This window comes from Spea bombifrons, chromosome 4 (assembly GCF_027358695.1).
Source record: "Spea bombifrons isolate aSpeBom1 chromosome 4, aSpeBom1.2.pri, whole genome shotgun sequence".
Lineage (NCBI taxonomy): Eukaryota > Metazoa > Chordata > Amphibia > Anura > Pelobatidae > Spea > Spea bombifrons.
This window is the reverse complement of record NC_071090.1, coordinates 92,937,649-92,963,139: the sequence shown is the minus strand read 5'-3', so window position 1 is coordinate 92,963,139 and position 25,491 is coordinate 92,937,649. Positions and strand designations below refer to the sequence as shown.

The 25,491-nt window shown below is 41.8% G+C and overlaps 1 protein-coding gene across 1 annotated transcript in view; it reads right to left on the bottom strand.

Moving 5' to 3' along the window:
* The window catches only part of MAP2K5 (mitogen-activated protein kinase kinase 5), a 48,723-nt gene that overhangs the window by 6,698 nt on the left and 16,534 nt on the right, over positions 1 to 25,491 (bottom strand). The window contains exons 9-17 of the mRNA XM_053465483.1: positions 20,299 to 20,338; positions 14,551 to 14,619; positions 14,378 to 14,459; positions 13,214 to 13,275; positions 11,931 to 11,979; positions 11,585 to 11,658; positions 10,317 to 10,367; positions 8,694 to 8,765; positions 5,193 to 5,222 (exon numbers count right to left, since the gene is read on the bottom strand). Of these exons, the coding sequence (XP_053321458.1) occupies positions 5,193 to 5,222; positions 8,694 to 8,765; positions 10,317 to 10,367; positions 11,585 to 11,658; positions 11,931 to 11,979; positions 13,214 to 13,275; positions 14,378 to 14,459; positions 14,551 to 14,619; positions 20,299 to 20,338 (529 nt within the window). The remainder of the gene's footprint in view (positions 1 to 5,192; positions 5,223 to 8,693; positions 8,766 to 10,316; positions 10,368 to 11,584; positions 11,659 to 11,930; positions 11,980 to 13,213; positions 13,276 to 14,377; positions 14,460 to 14,550; positions 14,620 to 20,298; positions 20,339 to 25,491) is intronic.

Sequence of the window (25,491 nt, the reverse complement as noted above, 5' to 3'; positions counted from 1 at the left end):
CAAAGAAAAGGTGGGTAGGGCCCTGAACGAGTTTAGAATCTAGAAGAATATGACATCATAGTTCAGAGGAGATTTTACTAGAATCACTACTATGTGCTCATACACGGCTCATTATTTTAAAAAAACATCCATTTTTAAATACTTCAGCTGCTCTCATTCCTATATGAAATAATATTATAAAGTGAAAAGGTACAAGTTAGTGAAACAGGTTTATATAAAATCATATTGGGACAGATATTAGATTATGACACCATTTGGACAGATATTACATTATGACACAATTTGGGCTGTTTAAGGTTCTGTTTAATATCCTTACATCTCCAGTCAGTATCCAAGTTCTGGAATAGCACTGATTTAGTTAAATGAATAATGCCTTTAGACCCGTTAATTCTGTCTTAGGCAACAATTGGTCTGAGGCTTGGCTGCTACTTGCAGGAACAGGTCAATGTTGCAGCTCTCTTGCAAACTCACCGTTTTGTGAATAACCCACAATAGGGGTTAGAGTGGTACAAGGAGCTGGAAAGGCAATACGATAACTCAGCTTCAGACATACAAATATCTTTCTACTCTACATAACCAGTTCTCCCTCACACTTTCTTTATGGTTTGATCATTCTCCTTCCCACTGGGTTCTGTTATATGTCTCTTCTATCTTGCTCATCAGACCCCCCACACCATAGTATGCACGCCTGCATTTTATTCAAATAATTCTTAAAAACAGCTTAAAAAGCCGTTTGGAATAACAGAGAGCATCTCCATCAATCAGTGCGGGGGAGGGCGAGGATTTCCGCTGGTAAGTGTATAAACAGCAGATCAGCTCTTCAGAAGCAGTCATAAAAAACTCCATTAACTTCTGACAAAGAATGCAAATTAATCACAACATGGGGCTGGAATTAGTCTGTGTTCTTATTAGAGGCTATGCCTGGAGAGACACCCCAAAACCACTGCCAGGGTTATCATAGAGCACCCAAGGAACTCTGATGAGGGCTTGAAGAGCACCAAAAAAAACTGGTGGGGGCTTAGACACAATGGAAGTGGAATGAAGTCCATACGTGTATAGTTAGGACAGAGGTGTTGGCTTGAACCCAGCTCAAAACCTGGCTTGGAGAAGTGTGATCCAGAGCGGAGCTAGCTTAAAATCCTTTTGTATAGGATTTTGGTCCTCACAAGTATAGAACGCATAGAAAGGGAGAAAGCAAATATACCTTTATTGGCTGACATATAATAGACTGCAAGCTTTGGAGACTATCTAGGCCTCTTCTTCTGGCATATGAATAATAGTCTTAAAGCTTGCAATCCATTATATGTCAGTTAGCAAATAAAAAGTATCATCATTACCAAATTTAGGTCCATACAAGTGTCTGTTACACAACAAAATGAACACATTAATTTAAGGAATAAGCGCAATGTTTATTATTACCGCCATATTATCAGCAAATGCTGCTACTGAGTATCTACCAGGTATTGCTTCACAGAGTTATTGCTTCACAGAGTTAAGTAACATGCTACATCATTCATTTAGATCCCAGTTCCATGTTAGAACATCTTTCACCCCAAGACCAAACCTAACATTTCACAAAAGACTGACCTCAATGGTGTGATCCATGTTTACATCCTCTATGTAGGACAAACAATTTCTCCTTTATCTTGGAGCCTGTCCTTTCCACTTCTGGGCTCAAGGACATTCGGCTAAAACAGATCCAGAGTTATCTGCTATGTGTTTTATTGCTGGAGTGGTGTCCTGACACACATAGGGACCTATTCACTAAAGCAGGACATGCATTGTTAACTCAACTTATGAGTTGATCGCTCGTTATGGTTTATGAAGGGCCAGTCCTGACAAGCTTCTCCTGCAAGGAGATCTGAGCAGTGTTCAGGAAATCCCTCAAACTCATACAGGACCCTATAGAGGACCAACCAAACCCTTAAAGCTGTATAATAAAGTGGGAGAACTCAAACAGGAACTCTCCAGCAAACGGTCCTGCAGAGAATAAACCTTGCAGTGCTAACATTTTAATAGAAAAGAAAAAATGTATATACACATAAAACCTGATACCAACTAGGTGCCTCATCTAGTCTGTTTTCTACCAAAAAAGTCACCTTTTTTAATCACATTCATTGCTTGGGGCTCATATGTTTACTCCACAATACTGAATATTTGACCCATTTATGTTAAAATGCTTTGTTTTAACGTCACCTCTAATTTTTCTATATACAACCCAATATGCCCATTACAAACTCAGAGACGTGAAATTAGCCCTATGGGAGAGATCACCACGGATGATCTCCAGGAGCTTGGCCGCTGCAACCCAATGAGCGAGCGTAACATTTCGAAATGGAGCAGGACCCGCTGAACATACATTGTTAGACGAGTCTTGCAGATGCACTCAATTTATTTGTGCTCAGCCATTGAGGGCGCCTGGCACACTCAGGCATCAGAACCTGTTCTCTCTGCTCTGGCCCGAGGATGTGCAGCAGAATCTCATTCAGCCTCCAGGTGAAATCTCTGTTACTCCATATGGAGCCTGGAAAATTAACAGCGCAGAGAAGACTGAGGCGGCAGCAGGGGGCATGAGGAAGGGAGGGGGGAGCTCACATTCTTTTTTGAAATGGGGGATTGAACAAAAAAAAAAAATGAAATTTGGAGATGAAAGGATAGAAGTAATGAATTAATGGGGTGTGAAAACACAGACAGCTCGACTGTAACAGGCAATATCCACTTGTGTATCTGATCAGATCATCTTGGGGGCATTTTCTTTTCATTTATTGGCTGGCTTCTGGAACTAGAGCCAAAATGATTTTGTTATCCTTAGAATAACTTCTCGGTCGCTGCTTGTTCTTTAAATAACAGCACTATCCATACATAGCCTGCTTAGGTCTGGCTTTATAAAGCTCCCAATCTAATTCTGCACAGCGGAACACTAGGATAAATTGACGTGGTGGCCCATGCACTGCGTTGTCCAAATCGTTTTTTGTTAATTTTGATCCCAAATCTTACTGTATAGGCCAGAGGGGTATCCGGCATACCCCCTGTTTAGGGGGTCTCAGCATACCCCCTAAGCAGGACCGCAAAGCACAGCATGGCTAACGGTGCAAATGCCTGAAAATATTATACGACCATGAAAAGAAGCTTTAAAACCACTACAGTGCAAGGGAATTCGTCACAATAAAGGCAACACTACACATATCCCCAAGTTGCTCTCCGCAACATATTTAGACAATACTGTTAGTTTGCTGGAAGCCCATTGTCCACAGACATCAAGATGGTGTAAATGGGAAGTATCTGCTTATAATGCAGGGTCCCAAGCTGAGATTCCTTTATTTGCATTATAATGGATGTTAATAGCTGCCTGAGGAGCCTTGGCTGCCCCTCTATAAATAACCCAACAGAGCCTGGGGCACGGAGCAGACGCCGGCAGAGTCACCCACAGACAGCTCGGGATTTTCCCAGGGAGCAGGATCCCCGGCTGGGCGCTCGACATCGTGCTCTTTATCATGTGCAGGGAGGAAAGACACTGAATTCTAAACTTTACAGACATGTGAAAGATAAAAGACCCATGCAAATAGATGATTCTGCCTTGTTCAGATATGCCTGCATTATGATATAGATGCCCCATCCCACCAAAGAGTAAAGCACAAATAAGACAGCAGCGGAAGCCACCATACAAAAGTATATACTCACTGGCCACTTTATTAGGTACACCTTACTAGTACCGGGCTGGACCCCTTTTTGCCTTCAGAACTGCCTTTATTCGGCTGCACATCCATGATCTCCCATTCCACCACATGCCACAAATGCTCTATTGGATTACGATCTGGTGACTGTGGCAGCCATTGGAGTACAGTGAACTCATTGTCATGTTCAAGTAACCAGTTTGAGATGATGTGAGCTTTGTGACATGGTGCATTATCCTCCTGGAAGTAGCCATCAAGTAGTGTTCATAAAGGGATGGACACGTTCAGCAACATGTCACATTTAAATGATGCTCAATTGGTATTAAGGGGCCCAAAGAGTGCCAAGGAAATGTCCCCCACACTATTACACCACCACCATCAGCCTGAACCACTGAAACAAGGCAGGATCCATGCTTTGATGTTGTTTACACCAAAGTCTGACCCTGCCATCTGAATGTCATAGCTGGAATCGAGACTCATCAGACCAGGCAACGTTCTTCCAGTCTTCCATTGTCCAATTTTGGTGAGTCTGTGCCAATTGTAGCCTCAGTTTCCTGGTCTTAGCTCGCAGGAGTGGCACTCGGTGTGGTCTTCTGCTGCTGTAGCCCATCTGCTTCAAGGTTCGACATGTTGTGGGTTCAGAGATGGTATTCTGCATATCTTGGTTGTAATGAGTGTTTATTTGAGTTAATATTGCCTTTCTGTCATCTCGTCTGCCCATTCTCCTCTGACCTCTGACATCAACAAGCATTTTCGTAAACACACCTGATATTCTCTCTTTTTCGGACCATTCTCTGTAAACCCTAGAGATGGTTGTGTGTGGAAATCCCAGTAGATCAGCAGTTTCTGAAATAATCAGTCCTGGTACCAACAACCATGCCACATTCAAAGTCACTTAAATCCCCTTTCTTCCTCATTCCGATGCTCGGTTTGAACTTCAGCAAGTTTTCTTGACCGTGTCTGCATGCCTAAATGCATTGAGTTGCTGCCACGTGATTGGCTATTTGTGTTAACGAGCAATTAAGCAGGTGTACCTAATAAAGTGGCCTGTGAGTGATATGGAGGCACTTAATCCATTATATGACAAGGTTCTGTGTCACGTAGATGCCTTTCTGAATTAAATATAATCATTCACTAAGCCTACTTTACTGGGTAGCCCCAAAAAACTGATCACCAGTCTATTCACTGGTTAGCTGTTAGTATGGGGAGCACCATGTAGGTGGCATAGCAACACTACACAGCTGGAGTCAGTAATCCTTACATTTATTAAATTGCCAGCTCTTCAGACAGAGGCTGCCACTTCTACGGCATGTATATCACCTGCACTTATTTAACCCCCCGCTGTCTGAATATTGATCGCACATTTTGTTCCCTCTGTTGTCTACTGTGCTGTGTCGAGTTTATAGATTGGCAAGTACACCTGTTGGTACTACGTAAATAAAATCATTCATGCGCAGACCTCCAGCCCCAGAACGCTGAGTAAAGTATAATGAAGCAGTGGATATATGAGCAACTCACCTGCGGGTATGGAAATCTCCCCAGTGCCAGCTGGAAAAAAAGAAAAAAGAGAAGTCACAGACAACCAAAGCCAAAGTTGATAAAATCCCAGGTGACAAAATATACTTTTGCTAAATACACACACAAAGGAACCCGCATATGTTTAAAAACAAACACGGACAGCCCTGAACACCCTGGCGTCATCACCTAAATGGTTACCAAGTACATTAGTTGTTCTTGATTTTTAATACCTTGGCAATTATGGCTCCAAATTAATAAGCCCTGCAGAGAGCAGATAATAATGTTCTTCGCACTCATCCTGCAGATATCCCACTGTACATTTAATGAGGCCTTTATGGCCCTCTCAACTCTTCATGTATGTTTCATGGAGGGTCAACCAGAAATCATCAAGGTGCGTGAAGCCATTACTTGTGACTATGAAAGGCGGTAAATGAAGTCGTATCTGGAGCTATGTTGAGTCCGCGTGATTCATTGAAGCTATAGTGCTGCTGACCTGGATGTCAGAGCTGGATTTCGAAATAGGTCAGTGGTTCAAAACACACAACAAAAATCCTAAAAAACATAATTAAGGCTTCTATAATGTTTAGCCTAATTTTGTAAGCCTTGGTGATGACATCATGGACCTCCGATAATGTCCAGCTCTACTTAGAAAAATGCAACACATTTTATTTGGAAGCAAAGACTTCAGAAAGCGAGGAGTTAGTCCCTTCACAGACAGGGAGGGCAGACCGGACTTCTACCCTGAATCTGCATCAGCAAACGGGGTAAACGATGGCAAAGAGGCACCGCCGCAGACGCTGGGAATGAGGCCGTGAGCGCAAGTAAAGGGATTACAAATGAACGTAATCTGATGTGAACAGTCTGCTACCACAGAGAGCGTCTTGGGGTTTGGAACGAAGCGAGCGTAGAGAGGGGAGCAGGCAAGCGCTATGTTTAATGTATAACGCTAATAGCTGGCAGTGTGCATAGAGTCTGACCCCTATGGAAGATCACAAGCTCCAGGAACGTAGACTGATGGAAAGGACAGCGCCCTGACCTGGCAGAGGTGACAAGAGGCAGAGCACATAAACCGTTAGAGCTGTAATGGGCAAAGAGCTGATTTATGGTGGGCAGAGAGTAGGGTGAATAGGGTGTCCAATGTCGAGGTGCACGTGCACACATATTACAGAGCTGAGATTACACGGAAAGATGTACTGGGGTTAGGGTAGCGCACATGCCAGAGACAAAAGAAGCGGAGAATCAAGGGAGGTGAGAGAACAAAGCACAACCTTACTGAAACCACTGGGGGTGAAAGCGCCGAGGCCGGGCTTGGTTCATCCAATGGCTAGTTGCTCAGGTTTGCTTCCGCAGCGGGCAGGTAAGTGCTCCCGGGGGCCATCGCAGGTGGGATCCCATACTTTTCCCATAAATATGGGTGGAAAGCGGTAGGAAGAGTCCTGCCCAAACACACCCTGGTTTGGTAAGATCTCCATAAAAGCACAGGTTGGAGTGGGCTGTGAATCATCTACGTTTCGGCTATTACAGCAGTGCTGTCCACTGCCAGGTCTCAAGGGCCGTAAACCGGCTGGGAATTCTGTGTATCCTTGTCTGAAAACCAGACATTTAGGGAACTCTTAATACAGATATCTGTACTTAAGCTGGGAGATTTGCAGCCCTCGAGGACTGGAGTATAATTGTATTAGTGTGCATGCTGATGTGCGCTCCTACTTTCCGGTCCATTTTCGGTCTGCAGTGCACTGCGCATTCAGACTGTACAGTTCTTGTTTAAAAGCCCCGCTGCCCTGTGGCCACCCGGCTGGACACACTTGAGCTCCCACTCACTTTGTACCTAACGCCGTTGCTATAATTGCCTTATTTATCTTGCTGCTTTCGCACAAGCTGCGTGTGCCTAGGCTGCCTGAGTTTGATGCATGAAAGTCCCAGCCGGGCCTGAGCGAACCTTCGCTTACACTTCACAGCCATCTTGCAGCCCCCTGCTCCCCGTCCCTGCACAGCTGCTGGATAAATCATCAGCGAGGGTTACTCCGGCGAAGTTTGGCTGGGGCACAGGCCCATATCATGCACTAATTACGGAAGTTCTGGTCAGTGAGTGATGGATGGCCCTCCGCAAGGCAGTCACCACGTTCCAGGCATTGGTGACGGAGGGGGAGGGAGATATTCTTCAAGCAACTATTAATTCACAGCCAGAGGTGCTACTAGTTAATTGTAGTCCTGGATTGCCCTCAATTCTGCACCCAGCCAGGTCAGTGAGTGTCATTCGGCCCCTTGGGGCCCTGGCTCCAGGGCAGCTGTACAGTAGGTGCTTCTCTTATAGAAAATACCGCTGTGTGACTGTAGGAATAGTGTTTCAGCCTTCTCCTTTTTATATTAGACTGAAAACCAAATCACAGGGCTGTGTCTGTGAAATCCCTGCATCGTTTCTGGATTCTGACCGTCTCATCTTTGTGTCATCAGCCTTGTTTAGCCTCTACGCTCGGCCATACTCACATGAAACGGCGTTTAGTATCACAATATACTTACACATGAGTTTCTGGGCAGTCAGACATATAATATGATATAAGAACCTTTCAACCCATCACATCTGCCCATTGCTTTAGCCGTTATAAGACCCCAAACCTTTCTTGGTTCCAGGTTTGTCTTATAAAGTTTCAATTCCTGCAATGCATTACCCTCTACCATTTCTGCTGGAAGGCTGCTTCAATTCACCACCCTCACAGTGAAGAAATAATTTGTTACATGACATCTAAGCATCTGGCCCTCTAGTTCAAGACTCAGGGCCAGTCCATGACCAAATAGCACCTCAGGCAAGAAGCTTCTCTGTCGCCCCCTACACTTACCATGTCTTTGTTACATTTCCAACATTAGAGAATCCTGTACGTGCTCCCTGCACATCGCAGAGGAGTCAGTTTGCACCACTGGTGGGAACGAGTCCTGCTTCAAATTACTGGGGATTGTTTGGGTGGCAGCCAGTGCTCTCTTGGTCATAGACCGGTCCTCTCTAGACTGTGTCCTCTTGTCCCAGCATTTCTCCTACTATATACTTTCTTCCGGTACTCTGTTTAACCTCTAACCTAGTGACTGATGCAAGTTATTTACTAATCACTACCCACTGATTGACACACGTTCACATTATATTACTGGTAGAATACAATGATTGACATGACTGCTCTCTTGTAATCAATACCCACTGATTGACAAGCATCACTGGTTAATGTCAGCCTATATGAAAACCATCTGCTGTCTAGTACTGGCCCGTAAACATATGCATTTACTGTATCATACAGCCTTTTATTCACCATAGATCCTTTTTCTGGTGTCATGCCCAGTGTGTATGTATATATATATATATAATAATATAAATTATATAATATATAATTATATATAATATGAAATATATATGTTTTGGGTTTACTTTTGGAAACACGTGGTACAATCTGTACTAGAATATATCCACACATTTGTTGCTGTGTATTAGCGTTTATGGTATGGGATTTTTCTCACCTCCATGAATGAGATTCCCAAACTCCACACATCAGAGTGAATTCCATACTGCTCTCCCGCGATTCGCTCCGGCTGCAAAAGAGATGTCATTAGTCTGTTTAAAGCACATGCCATAACCAGAATCTATATTATATTTAAATTGACCCTCATCACATCATCTGTATAATTAGTTATTAATTATCTTTCTGTTGTTAAAATGCTGATCAGATAATACTGGCCTTGCCAAAGGTTGCCACCTATTTCAACTTTCATAAGGTACACATTGAAACTATATATCTCCAAAATCTAATATAAATAATAATAACAACAACAATACTTAATGTAATTAGATTAAATATTCCCAACACTGTGCAATATACCTATATATAGTGCAATACAATATGTACTTGAAATACTGCCTGATAGTGGCACATGCAGTGCAAATTATTATTTATTGTTTTATATAGCGCCATCATATTCCGTAGCGCTGTACAATGGGTAGACAGGACATAAGAAGTAGATAACATAACAATTTGACTTACAGAAACAACAGGTGAGGAGGACCCTGCTCAAAGGAGCTTACAATCTAGAGCATACTGACTTAAGTATTATATATATTATTTGTCTATCATAGGTTTATATAGGGCCAAGACTTGCCCTATATATATATATATATATACAAACTATTGGTCTGAATTCATTAGCTGTGTGAAGGTCATGAGAGTTTAGTATGGAAGAATTCCCTTGGCATGGATTCACGCGTCGCTCTTATCGCACCTGGCTGCCTCGCCTCTCACAGCCTTATAACCCCCAGGCCCCCCATCCAAGGAAACAAACTCAGGAATTAGTACCACATGAGTGTGTTTTGTGTGGTTATCCAGGTCAGTGCTCGGGAAGTGGAGGAACAGTAAATAAGAGTCACAGCGCAGGATATAATGCGCTGGGATTATTACCGCACTCCTCTCTTGGCTCTGTCTTGGGACGCGGGGGTCTTTCCGCTGCGTCCGGGAGACATCACGTTTACCAACGGTGTACAAAGTAGCGCTGGTGCCATAAAACTATGCAGCTGGAGTGCCAATAAAACTAAAAAGGTTAACTAATGCATAACTATGAAGACATTTGGGGACTGTCCTGTATCCTGCATTTAATCCCCTTTCCAATTAACAGACGCCACCCCCCCCTCTTTACACGTCAATCCATTTAATGTACACCTGGGACTGTTCAGCATAATCCACTTTCATGCCATCAAAGGGACCCTCAATTTAGTAATTGTTCAATGCATGGCCACAAATAGCACTACAGCGTTTAACCCTTTTTTCTACTTATATTTACCAATTACGCAGTATAAGCAATTGATGAGGTAAGAGCATCAAACGTCCTTTCCTCCTCTGTGTCCAGCCTTCAGTCACGTCTTTAGTTTAATATGCTTTATCTTTAGTTTATATGATGTTGGATATGAAGGGTAAATGGCGAGACCCATTATAAAGTTGGATGGAACTGGTCTCAGGGCCTCGGTATGTTGGGTATGTTAGATGACCTGGATGCTTAGCATGCTTGTAAAGCCTACAATTGACACAACCGGTGGAAGGTTGGACAACTTTAAGGGCACCCGTCACGCATGGGGCGAAGGTACCGTCAACTCACCGCCATGTAGGCGTTTGTTCCCACGTAGGTCTTGGCAATAGAATTCACTAGCTAAGAGAGGAAATGATCGTGTTAAAATGACGACGGCATAAAACGGGCAATTATTTCTCACTCAATCCACCCATCAAACCACGGAAAAGAGAAAAAATGAAATAAAGATATAAAGGATGGAATAAAAAATATATAGAGCACTTTAATCTGAAGACATTAAACAGAAGATGATTAAACCTCCAATCTCTTTATCAAACACATAAACAAGGGCTGTGTTATTGTATATAACGTATAGGAGACGAGATCTGTGTATTTAAAGCAGGGGAGCACAGCGATTTCATCATGCCTGGGGGGGTTTAGCGTTCTGTGCCACAAGCTCATAGTTTGCGTGCTCTGGATACTTAACGCCATGCTCTTAAGGGTTAATCACATAACATGTATGATTTCTGTGACGGATATGCAGGTGGCAAGTGAGTTTGGTTTTTAGAAACAGAGACAGCCGGTGCGTTAAATAATTAAAGGGACAAAGGAAAAACTACCGAGAGTTTATAGTTAAGGGAAGTCGTTCCAGAAGTGCCAAACACACCGATGCACACAGGTGAATAACTGTTAATATTGAGCGCTATAGCGCATTAGAAAGTGCTTTTAACGCTGGCGGTGGAACATCAGGACACAATAACCCAGCCTGTATGAGTACGGACGGCGGTGCAGCAGGTGGGGCCGCGCAGAATAGCTGCTGGCCCCTGGAGCCTTGTGTTCTCTGGCTGACTAGGGGAGTGAAGGGCCCTATTCAAAGTGACATGACAGGAGGGTCAGGGGTCAACCTGATGGGTGCTCTCTGGGGAGGCCTAGAGATGGAAATTAATTACAATTTAGGGGGAGGGTCCTGCCCAGATCGCGGATGCTTTGTTTTGCTGAACATTCATTTTTATTAATTATTATTATTTTTGATAACAGTTTCCCCTGAATTCCCCCCCCGCCCCATCTCATTCTTTTGTTTGGACAGAACCGATCTTCTCCAAACTCCCCAGGACGCATATTAATGAGGCCGCAATCCCATTAGTAATTACCACATCATCTGTTACTCTGGTTAACCTTTTCCCTGCTGGAAAGACCTGTAGTGCCCACCAACATATATAATCGCCTGTCAGCGCGCTTATGATTGATGAAGTGGGCATACACAGCAACCATCTATGGGGTAACGCATTACAGGGTCCCTGAACAGTCTCAATCTATGTATTATATATATATATAGTGTTTATCTGCGGAGGACTTACCTGTGTGCTAACACCGAAGTCGCACAGTTTCACTTGTCCGCGTGTGTTTACCAGCATGTTAGAGGGTTTAACGTCTGCCAGGGTAAAAACACACATTACACTATTTTCAAATAACATCACAAGCAATGAATGCATCCCCGTCACACAGTTATATATTTAAATATGTTTTTTAAAAAAAATCATGAAATAAAATGTACTAAATTGATTAAGGAGAAGAAACCATTAATAGGACTTTCAATTTTTGTCAATTGGCAGCGGACATAGCTGTGTTTAACAGAGACACACCTCATACACTTTCCAATTATGTTAGTGTAAATGTGATAAGTGGGACAGAGATGAGACTCACCTCGGTGTAAAATCTTTAAACTCCACAGGTATGTTAAGCCCTTTAATACCTACAAAGAGAGAATCAGTCTTATCAGCACAGCACTCACATCACACACATAACAAGAAAGGATAGAAACAGGTGGGTGCAGAATAAGAGGTATAAAAATGATAAAATCAGGGATCTTTGGTGATAGACGTCAAAGCACCACCGAGGATCAAACAAATCCACAATGACGGTCTCATGTTACAAATACACAACCTCGCAAGTCACACTATACACTACAAAACATGTGTGCTATGCAGTAACGGAATCACACATTACTCCTCCTCAGAACCCGTACAATTTCATTTGAAGCCCGTCCATCGTGATATGAGCTGATGATATGGGGTAGGCATCACTGCCATAAGCTGAAAACCTAATTGTTGGGGTATAGAGCGTGACCTCTCACAGCATGAAAGGGGGTTACACCGCTGAGGCAAACCTTAGTGTCTATAAGACCATATATTTACATTCATCCACATACACTAAGCAGCACGTGGGAATGAAACAAAGATAGTCCTGGACAATGGAACTTACAATCTATCAAATGGGTGAAAAAAAGTCATCTGAAGTATGACAGGATCATCTGTATTTCTGGAAAAACACAGCGAGAAGCCTTGGCTCGGGCAACAGGGCGATACGGCTAATAACATAATAACAGGCTGCATGGGTCAGGGACGAGGGCAGAGCTAGAAGTGGGAGAGGACTCCGAGACTTACTAATAAAAATCATTTCTTTTCTATACACAGTTATTTCGCTTGGTAGAAGGGAAGAATTTTTTGACGCCCCTGTGCTTGTCCCAGGTCTGTTTTAATAAGAGCAGATAGACAGATTATATCTTAAAAAGGATTTTATTAAAAAGAAAGTATATTAAACTAAGAAATGAGTTATTTCAGTTGTACTGCCCCCTGCCTCCACTACATTAAACTGGAAAGAATGCTTAGTGACTGGCGACTGGCCAGTAATAGAAAGGCATCGTCATATATATATATATTGGTTACACATATATAGATCTCTTTAATGTATAGGGAAACACGAAACTGGTTTGCTTATTCCTTCATGTATGGAACAAAGGAAACGGTTATAATCTGACAAACAGAAGATAACTCAAAAAGCAGCTTTCGTTTCTAGAGCCCTTTATGACAAGTGGTAAAAAGTACATTATTTTTTTTGAACGTGTAGTTTTTGCTATATGACCACAGCCCGCGCCCCGCAGTATGTATACTGAATTCTATTGATGAATAAAGAGAGAGGCTACTCACAGCCACTGAGATTCTGCCCAGCACCTGCTCGGGGATCCTCCTGTACACATCCAGAGACCCTCCTGGGAGGACAAAGAAGAACCTACATCAGAAGAGGTATTAAATATCCCATACTCAGCTCGGGGGGTTACACACAGCTCCACATCTAACATACACATATATGCTGCTCTGTGTCATACACAAATGCCTATGTAATTTTACATACATCTCAGAGGAACATGGCACTGTACTTATAAGAGGTGCTACCCTGTCCACTCCCCATCACACACTGAGATACCCCACTTATTATGGAGAGAGGTCCTCTGTTGGTTGCCCAGTGGTGTGAAGACATGTGATCAGATCAGCCCAGATCTTCTAAGCTGCTCCCTAGCGTCACCCTGTGTGGAGCATCTTCTCAACTTTTTTACAGACGCATAATGCCAAAGTCACTGCCGTCCAAGACTGGCCTATATCAGCGGCCAGCAGGAGAGCTGGACATTATAACTCCCCACCGTTCCCTGCACCATTTGCCCACCCCAAGTGTTACAATCAAGAAGGGCTGATGTGGCCCTGCATGATGCATAGTTAAATTGGTGACATAACTTCTAACAAATCAATCCAAAGGATCTGCTCCACGTGCTGCATGTCTCCTAAATCTCTGATCATTTATATATAAACGGGCTGCAGCTTCTCTCAAATGACCTTGGAATTAGAGGGCATCTGGTAAACAAATGTAATGGATGAAAGTTAGAGTGCTTACAATTTTGCTGTTTCTTGCCCCATTATGCCAACCGGCAGAGAGTCTGTTTGATAGATCATGAGTTAGCTGGGGAGTTGCTTTAAGTTGAAACATCAACTCACCTACTTCAATATTACGTTAACACGAATTATGAAAGGCCTGAAATCACTTAAGTATTTATTAATAAGGGTCACCACCGGGCGGTTTCGTCAGCAAAAATGGCTGAACTAGCCCTGTATAATGTATAACTTAATAGGAGACTCAATAAACCTCTCTGATTTAGCTATGCATTATACAGGGCCAACCTAGCTCTTCCTGCAGCAGAAACTCACCGGGGTTGGTCCTTCATAATGTATAATAAAGTCAACAAGTTGAAAGCACAACTCTCCTGACAGCTGTCACGTTGGTGAATTAATTCATAAAACTCATGCGTTTGCTAAACTCACCATCCATGAACTCTGTACAGATAGAAATCCGATTTTCCACAAAAAAGGCCCCATAAAACCCGATTATGTACAGAGAGTCACACTGCAAAATCAAAGACAGAATGGCCTGGTCAGCGGGAGACTTTCACGCATACACGTCTTTCTCTTGTATCAGACGGGCTACGTTTACGCACCTTGTACAGTATCTCAAGCTCCGACATGATCTGTCTCTGCAGCTCCACAGTGATATCTAATGGAATGACCTACGGAGAAGAAGACAGCCATCGGTTGTCATTGATGGATACAGTGCGCTCTGCGCTGCGCGGCTACCAGCAGCACGCCCCATCCCAACTCCACAAACATCGTCTCCTGCGCTCGTGCCGTGGGAAGGCGCACATCGATGTGCGGGGTTAACTATACCGAATGGAACATCACTGCTCGGAGCACCACATGGTCTTGTAATGAATGCTTAGTACTCGGGGTGCGTGGCAGAAACGGCTCAACTTTCAGGGGCATTCTCATTAAAAAGACATTCTGCTTTTCATAAGTGGCTGTCTGTGCAAAGCTATTATGTAAGAGTGGTTTAGACGCCGCGTGATGTTTGTCGAATGGATCATTCTCAGACAGCCGCTTGTGACGGATGTGCCGTGATATCTAATGGTATTCTGCAGCGTATTCTCCGCAGTTCCCGGCTTCCAGGTGTATGATATCTATTCGCCACGTACACCATGCTCACCAGTCACCATGCGCAGCGCTCTTGACCTCTGACCCTATACACAAGACCCCTGATCCATGACCACCAAGCCTGGGTATACCGGTGCTGCCACTCCTCTGCTACATGTAAAAACTGAAGTCATGATCATTTATAGAGCCCCTGGTACCGGCCCAGCAATGACCGGTCTCTACCAACCAGCTTCACACAGTGATTATGCTGCCTAACCGTTCAAGTGCATGCATACTTTGAGGGTGGTAGATAAGTGGAACAGTCTCCCAGCAGAAGTGGCAAAGGTTAAATACAGTTAGGAATTTAAACATGCATGAGATGGGCAGATTAGAAGGTCCAAACGGTTCATAGCTGCCATCAAATTCAAAGATTCTGTGTCCATCACACACAGCATCATGGATCTAGGGCCATTATACAAAATGAGTATACACGTGAGCGCTGAACCCTGGCCAACACACACATACATACGTGCACACACTAATTAACCCATTCAGCGCCACACCTCCCCTGTTTTTTTGCTTTGTGCTCGAGATCCCTCTGGCATTGATGGGGGGGGGATTACAAACTGTCTTGACGTGCATCTTCTACAATATGATCGTATATCTGTGCAGCCGTCAGAACAGACATATAAATTAAGATTTATATGTACAGGGGGATGAATGTTGAGACAGGATATGCGAAGGCATAAATTAAATTTGAGAACGCAAGCATCAGAAGGAATAGAATAAGACGCAACCTGTTTCAATCAAAAGCTTGCTTTAGGGTTATTTATAAACACTCTGACTAATCCAGCTTGTAACTGTAATATGGAGCTGCCAAGAGAAATTTAAAACACAGTTTCCCAAATCAATAGTCATTTGCCAACTCCACTCACTTACATTTTTCAGAGCAGAAAAACTTGGAAAAAAAAATAATTTGCTGCTACATCATAGCAATTTGACTCAATTACAGTGCGAGAGGCATTTAACCCATGTCAGGTGCAGCCGGGGAGGAACGTACCCCGGGGACAGGTCAGATGGCCGCGCGAGGAGGGGGATACAGCTCGGTTATGTTATTAGAAGGGGCTTTTATGGCTGACGTTCTTTTCCAAAGAGTGGGTGGAAGTGTTAGAAAAAGGGAACGGGATAACCAAGGGTCAGATGAAAATAATGCGGCAGAAAAACCATCCTGATTCTAAGATGAGACCAAGGACTGCTTAACGTTCCAAAAAACGGGCAGACTAGATGGCCCTTATCTATAGATTGTAAGCTTGCGAGCCAAGCCCTTTTACCATAATGTATAATATTTCTATATTCCTAAGCTCAAATAATGATAATACACCCAATATTAGCACAAGCAAACATGTTAGTAACAATGTCCCTTTTAGTTAAAAGCGACCCCAATGTCTCTAGCCCTGAGCCGTGTTGCGATGGCAGAATGTTACTGGCAATTTGCCCCCAAAATGAACTCTGCAGGAATGGTTATAGACAGACAATGTGGGTTCTCTTCTTTCCATGATCTATAATTTAGGGATGACGTATTAATGAGAAGCCCTGTTTTCAAAGGTTTTTTATATATATATATTATATATCCCTGAAATATATGATTAATGTCAAACTTGGGGTCAACAAACATGAAAGCACAGAAATCATTAACCGTAAAAATAGCAAACCTTTCTAACCATTGTGGATCAGTTACTTGCAAGTAAAAAAAAAATAACACAAACAACACTCATGCAGTATTTCTAAGTCCAAAGGAATGAAATGATAATAAGAAGGCATTTGTTCATAATCCTAAGTGAAACATACGGTAATTACTGATTTTATAAGCCACAAGCTGATTGTTCGTCCTTGCAGTGAGACGTTGAGGTTAATATACCCTCATGTAAGCCGATTATACCAACAAAGTGTGTAGAAAATAATTACATCAATTATTGATCGCTTATTGGCAAGTAACCACTATGATGTGTGGCTTTTCACCATACCACCTATTAATATGAGAGTGCATTTAAAACATACATGCACAAAATAGAATGTAATGCTCACCTAGCCCCTATAGCAGGGGCGTCCAACCTGCGCCCCCCCCAGCTGCTGCAGGACTACATCTCCCATACTCCTCAGCCAGCCCCTTAGCTGAAAGAGCATTGTAGGAGATGTACAATGCTCTGCAGCAGCTGGAGGGCCGCAGGTTGGACGCCCCTGCCCTATAGATTTTTTTTTTTTAATACCTGATCTAAAGTTTTCATTTATTTATTTATTTGTAGAAATAAAGCAATTTTTGAATTTAGGTTTCATGCTTAAAAACGTTGAAATGGTCAAACAACATACTGACCAGGACTAAAGGAAAGAGCAACACAGATTTGTATCAGAATGTAAATATTATTTTTTATGCACTTGTTGTCATCTGTGAGAAACACCGTATGGAAACTGGCTCCTCTCAGCATTGGTGACGATCAGACCTGCCTTCCAGGATTATATGGTGCTGGCACATAGCGCCAAGATGGGTTCAAGCCCAGGGAATGCACCAGGAATTGGCGCTAGTTACTCAAAGCACACTACCGGCTCCCTGGACTGAGTGTGTCCACTCAGTAACCCCTTGAAGCCAAACAGTGGAGACCACAACTCCCATGTAAACCTTCCTGTCGACTTTCCCTTTAGTGAATAGATCCCTTTCACTCTGTCAGTCTAGGACATTCACCTATTTGTTCTTGAGCCGCTCCAATGTAGCTTTGGCCTTGGGTTTGGGATCGCTGTCCAGCCGAAACCGTTTTTTTTAACGGACTGAAGTAGGTTCTGTTCCAATGTTTCTGTGTACTTTGCTCTACCTATTCTTCCGTCAGCTTTAACAAGATGCCAAGGCCCTGTAGATAAGGACCATCCCCACAGGACGATGCTGTCACCATCATACTTCAGCGTTAGGCTGTCTGGCAAGCTCCAGACATGCTGTCAGATGGTACATCGAGTAGCAGCTATTCCTTTCCGCCATCCCATCCAAGCCAGTGTTAGGTGGATCTCTTGATACGGTTGTTTGGTGCACCATAACTCCACTCCCAGCCACTCAACTCCTCAGCTCCCTCTCCGTGGCTTCTCTCAAAAGTCTCCTCCAATTCTGAATACCCAGTTTTGAGGGACAGCGCCTGAGTGGTGCGATACTGACCCGTCGATTATTGATCACTGGGATCCTGAAACACTTGGACGTTATTTTTGTTCCCTTTCATAATCTATGCGCCTGTGTTACTTTGCCTCTAACTTCAGGTGAATCCCCTTTGGTCTTCATTTTCCTTCAGATTCGCAGCCTGGTCGATGACCCTTAAAGAGTGGGGTTTCCATCCTGAAATTTAACAGCAACTTAAATGGTTCACGGGTGGAGGCCAATGGTAAGGCAACGGTGTTCTCATTAGGGCAACTTCTTTTATCTGTGTAAACCAGGGGCTTCCACAACACAGGCTTTGAATATAATAAACATATTTTATATTTCACTAAAGAATATCTTTCCAACCTAAACCATGGTTACTTCACAATAACAGACTTTGCGTTTCCTTGATTAAAAATAAAATATCACACAGAACAAAATGTCATGCCCGTTTGTATTTTAGTGATATGACAGAATTATTACGGAGTCTGAATTCATTTGCAATCATTCCCTTGGAATCCTGAAAATGACGGGGCATTTCTAACAATGAAGTGACAGAAACATTTCATTTTCAGAGCAGTGAGTCTGCAGATGTGATATTCTCTGCATTCCGTATAAATCAAGAATCCCTTCTCAAATTATTTTTGTGACGCTATTAATTTTTGGCCACCTTGCCATTTTTAGCCCTTTAACGAGTCTTTCTTATACTGCAGCCTACGGAATATAATGTGGAATTAAATGTCCTTATCAAAGCATCAAGCATGACACACACATTAGGACTTAGAGAAATACACACCTTGTTACTTTACTCCCTAAAAAAACTTTTGTGATATCAACAAGTGTCTCGTTGCTTTGTTACCCTCAGAAACATAGCGTGGGTATTTTATAAGGTGATCTAGAATATGTCAATTGATTGTCGCCCGGCATGTTCCCTGCTTTAAAACTCAGTGTGGATTGGACATCGCAATAAATGCTATATCTCCAGTGCGTCTGATTAGAATTAACTTGCAGTGCTCTGCTTAAACTAGGGGGAGGCTGTAAAACGCACACTTATACATAAAGCAATTTATCACAGGCTGTCAGAGCCGACTCTGAGCATATACTCTGTGCCAGTGAGAGCAAGCAAACATCACAGGTCAAATTAAGCTGATGTTCAGTTTTAATTCACTTAATCACCAGCGACATAATTGTCTGCTACAGTAAGTAAACCACTGCAGGGCATATGATAGGATTACACTGCTCCGCGAAGAGGGTTAGCTGCCTCGCTCATGTACCTTATCTGCTTGAAGGGTCTGGAACACAATGAGATGCTTCTATACCCTCCATAAATACGCACATCTGCAAATCTAATGTTTTCTAAGAACTGTTCGATTGTCAGAGGAGGAATAGCATTATACCAGCTTGGGTCTTGGGGGGACCCTACCAGAGGAAGTGGCGAGATATTGGATACATAGCACCCCGTATCTGTATAATATGTATCACACCAATACAGCCTACAATCAGTTAAACGTGCTAGTGCAGGGGTGGGTGTCCCATTCCCCAAAAACTATAAAAAAGCGATATTAAATGCTATTTCATCAGTAGGTATTGGTAAATCTACATGTTTAAGTCCCAGCGTGGCTCAAAGAGCGTCGGTTCGGCTGACTGACTTTTCATGGTATATCATCTGACTACCCAGTCGTAAACCGTATACAATTCATGGTATATGAACTCCTCAAAGACTCACTGACATCTATGTAAAAGAGACATAAGATCATGTCAATCCGTACTTTTTAGCAGAGAACACAATTGGAAAGGTAACCTTCTGAGCTAGAAGGTAGAAGTGTAAGCGCTTCCTTCCCTTCCATCATTAAGTATTTACGCCCGTCAGGATGGATGTTCTCAAGGACCTGCGTATCCAGAGGGTAAGTCAGTTATGTGAGCCAGAATTTGATCTTTGACCCTCGAATGTCTCAGCTGACTGCCCGTTTTTAATATTAATGTATTCTTACTGTAAATCGAGTCTAAGAATTCAAACTTTTACAATCAGATTCCTTAAAAAAAATAAAAAATAAAGAAATGTGGTCGGTAGACTATTTGTGGACAGCAGCACACCAGAATGTCCTACCTTTACTGCCAGGATCTTCCCGCTTGGAACATGGTATGCCCTGGTAACAAAAAAAAATTAAAGTTTTAAAATAAGATAAAAAGTATTCTCCTTTTCATTAGACAATATGCATTTTCCTGTAACCAGGTGGCATTTTACCCCTTACAAGACATTACTGGTAATAAATATAGTGGCCCTTTTATCTCGCAGTCCTCCAGAAATACACAATCCTGGGAGATGAACACTAAAAAGGAATATTGGGATTAGGTGGCATACAAAGTGGTTCCTTCAGAGTGTTGAGTATAGCAAATGATAACTAAGCATTCTAGTATCATATTATACATGTGAACAGGGATATAGTTGTATAGGCTCAAAAGAAGATGAAATATATAGTAGGAGATCATACCAACACAACAAAGTATCTAGAGTCATATGATGGCTTTCCTACAGATGGGGTTTAAAGAAGTGAATTTGGCCCATAAAAGGTGTAGTCTACTAAAGAGTCTAAACAGTTGTAAAGAAACTTAAACTTGATCCTCCAAATAAGATCAGCTCATCTCTACACTGTGAATGGTCAAAGCTAGCGACAGCATGTTGATTAATTCGAGATAATAACCTAGTTCATGGGACAGTTCCGCTTAAACTGCACTGTCTCTGTCGACAAGCAGAGCATGGTTCTTCCAAGAAAAGTCGACTGCTTTGAAAGTAAAAGCTTAACATATCAGATGGTAACTAAAGAAGATGCCTATCATTTTGTATCACTTACTGATAAGAAGATGTGAGATCTGAAACTTTACCTGCAGATACAAAGTTAAGACTCTCTTACTGATTGTGAACAAGTTAAGAGAGTCATAAAGATGCATCCACTTACTGCTGGAAATATGCGACTGCGATATGTATACAACGTGTCGACATATGTGTATCACAAACAAGAACCTTATAATAATACACATTATGAATGCTGGCTATAAAACACATCTTACTGAATCACGTACGAATATGGAGATATATTATCCCACAGGATTAACATTAGCAATTCTTTCCGTATTCACCAGTATTTTCAATATGATATCCTTGCACACACACAAACATCTAATGATACACTTAGATATCTATTCATCTATCTTCACTTTCACACTTCATTAATTATGTAGGTTCTGATGACCGCTGAGAGCTCCAGACAGATTCGGTTTCATACAGGCTCTCTGTATTAAGTCACCCTGCGTATAAGGTCATCTTATGTCAACACAACTTTGAGGTCTTTCACTTGCAAAGGTTTGCGAGTACTATTTCTATTTCTACCTAGGTGGGCCTATTACGGCTACATTTAGTCTAGAACATAGTGGACTGGAAAATCAGTTTTCTCTTTCAATCTAATAAAAAAAATATTGAATATAGAAGTGATAAATAACAATAAACAGTATTAGTTTAAGTCATTGTTTTATTATTCTATAGAAGATACATGTTTTGCTTCAGTGTAAGCAATACAATATCTGGCTAAAAAGGGAAATATGCTTTGTAGTTAAAATATTAAAACATTGCCGTTATATATGATGGATAGATCCTGGTAATATATATATATATATATATATATATATATATATATATATATATACACACACACATACATAAACATATATACAGAGTGCAAAAGTTGTAGAGAGGAGTGAAAAAAATCTGTATTATTTTTTTGAGTTACCTTTTTGAATTTTAATTGAAGATTGGAATAAAAGAATTATTCTTAGCTATAAACTGTTTGAATTCTCATTCTCACGGAGTGACAGCGCTTTAAACTTTGAGCTGTTATATAGTTAGATTTTGTAATAAAACAATTATACCAGGTCCTTGTGATCATCAATTTAATACGTTGGTTGAAACACAATCGTTAATTGAAACAGAGAAAACAGTGTAGGAGGAATGAACTGAGTGAGGAACTACCAAACCAACTAAATAGATAAGGTTGCTGAAGAAAGTTCAACGCCAAACGTTATAACTATGTAACTATGTAACTATGTTATACACCATGGCAACACCGAGCACAGCAACAAGACCCAAGGTAGTTATACCGCATTAGCAAGGTATCTCCCAGTCAGAAATTTCAAGGCAGACAAGAGTTTCCAGATGTTCTGCCCAAGTTGTTTGAATAAGCACAAATGGGCAATGTTGTGGACCATAGGCATCATGCTTACTTCCCTTTGCACTCAGAATTTCCATCAGTGCCATCAGCTCAGCATTGGCAGAAAACAGTGTGACCCTGGTACACCCATCTACTCTCCAGAAAAGCCTGGTCAGAAGTGGTCTTCATGGAAGACTTGCGGCCAAAAAGCCATATCTCCGACGTGTAAACAAGCTCAAGAGACTCAACTATTTACAAAAAACACAGGAACTGGGGTGCAGAAAAAATGTCAGCAGGTGCTCTGGACTGATGAGTTCAAATAAAAAATATTTGGCTGGAGAGCGGTACAAGAATGAGTGTTTGCAGCGAACAGTGAAGATTGGTGGATGTTCCTTGAAAGTTTGGGGCTGCATTTCTGCAAATGGAGTTGGGGGATTTGGTCAGAATTAATAGCCTCCTTGATGCGAAGACGTACAGATACCTAACCATCATGCAACACCATACAGGAGGCATCCAAATTTATTCTGCACCTTGACAATGACCCCAAACATACAGCCAAATTAATTAAGAACTATCATCAGTGTAAACAAGGAGTCCTGGAAGTGATGGTACGGTCTAAACATCGAGTCATGATGGGATTAAACGAAAAAGATAGAGCTAGAACTGAGGCTGTCTAACATGTCTGTTTTTTTTCAGACCTGCCTAAAACATTTGCACAGTGGTTTATATATATCTATAACATCCACATTATAACAATAACGTGACTATGATAACAACAGTCATATGATGGTTAGGTATATGACATATATAATGCATGTTTCTTGTACATATTTGTATATAAAAGGTGTTGATGCCTCCAGGGATGCTTTGACCGTCTTATACCTATTCCCTCTGCATTATCTTCGCCAGGTACTGCAGCTTTACTATGGATGTAGGGAGCGGACTTTAAAGACAATAAATAAGTATCGTCAGATTTAATTCATTAACACTTGCAGTGCCAAACAGTTTGCCAACTTAATTAGCTCCCCATGAAACCGGATTCTTGCGTCCAGTGGATAGTTCTCCTGTTTCCCAGCCAATTGAAAGGGAAGGCAAGATGATTTAATTATGGTGTGCGCCAGTTCACCCGTGGAGGCCCCGGTTAAATTTCTCATGCAGGGTACATGCTAGGTTTGGTTTACAGATCACTGACAGTACCAATTTAACATTTAATTATGAGGAGGATTTGGGTAGCAGTGAAGGGGATACATGTGTCACAGGGAAGAAAAAGGAATGTGCCGGCTTTAGCATGGGATAACAATTGCCTCAACTTACCCCAAACACACTACCTGCAAAGTGATTAATGGAACTTGAATGGATGCTCGGGTTACACAGTAACACACACCTTCTCTGCGCCTCTGCCTTACTTAACAGCCAGCCCTTCAAACAGGTCTGTAGCAGCAGTAATTACTGCTCTGCCTCCACCGTTTGCAGACTTTTAGTCTTTTAGGACAACGTGAACCCTAATGTTGGCAGTTCCAGACCATCTTTCTGGGGAGCAGAATCATTTTGGCATGAAGGGACAACACAACTAATGTTAAGAGGTCAATTGCAGTTTTTTTATATTATGCTAGCAAGAGGAATACAGCAACTCTGTGGTTAGCGAACTACAAATGTCCTACCAACGCATAATAAGGTTTCTGAAAGATCAGCCCGTTAGCATACATGGCTTAATATTAAATGACTGCTCGTTCCAGCTAATCCGAAGTATATTTTGCTAGCCCATTATTGATATAGAGACAGGTAAGAAAAAATAACTAGCTGCTTTTTAAATTGAAGCAATCGTGAGTTTTCATGCTATTTCAAATGCCATATTGTACAGGACAGGCTGCTGGCTTTTGGAAAAACAACGGATGTCTAAAGCAGTCCCATTCTGCGATCAGATCAGATCATGGACAGAAGAGTTATCAGGTCAGGAAAGTCTCAGAATAAAATTTTCACATTTCCAATTTTATTGCACAAAACTGACTGTACACATGGTTATAATTAGCAGCAGTATTTACTTTGCAGTTGATAACATTTTGTTGCACTAATCTAATAATGACCCCTAAACCTTTCTTCTAACTATAAAGTATGGTTTATTTCTTTCTTCTACACTGACAGTGGTGATAAACATATGAAATGAATGGATTATTTTTAACCGATACCTGTGCAATATCCATAACTTAATATTAAGGAGATACAGTACTGCCTAGAACTGTTCAAACAGGGCTGCCCTTACTTGAACTCAGGTATACCCTTTCAATGTAATTTTGTAGTAATTCATGTATGTTCCAGCAGGGGCACACTAAAGCTATTTTCCAGCATGCTTAAATCCATCGTTGCATGCTTAGATACACAGATGGATTAATGGATTTTAGCTCCCCTTATACCCTTGCTACAGTTATTAAGCCTATTTTCTATATAAATCATAAATTATGATTGACTTGGGTATCTTGCACTTTTTATTTGATCATAATTTAGTATTGTTTAATAGAATGTTTGTTTTTGGTAACAACTCAGAGGCAAACAAGTAAAAAATGTTAATTTAAAATATAACATATTAATAATATCATAAATGACATGTCCTGGACAGGAGACCCTCTCCTATCCACTGACCCTAGAGGATCTGCCATATCTAAAACATGGCTGCCGGTCAAATGAGGCTGGTATAGGTTGAAGATACTGAACCCAGCACTGCTGTTAAGAGGTTCTTTAATAGGAAAACATGTGAACTTTAATACATTTGCAAAAGAGATAAATGTTCAGGGTTTATACAAAGTGAGCATCAATTCCCATCAGGAAGGGCTAACCTTCTCATTCTATGCACAATTGCAGCTGTTTTTAGTCTACAACTCCCATCACTCTGTGGTTCTTCCTTGATGGTTATTTAGGAGCGTCAAACCCAGGTTTCCGGCAACGTGCACAAAGTTCTGTATGAGAAAACTCAGTAGTAGGTTGTCCATAAAACTTTCAAAGTGCAATTCCTGCAAACGGACGTTTTTATTTTCCGTGATGCTTAAGTACGGAAAGAAAAAAAAATACCTCGCAAAGCATTTTCATTTAAGAATCAGCCAGTT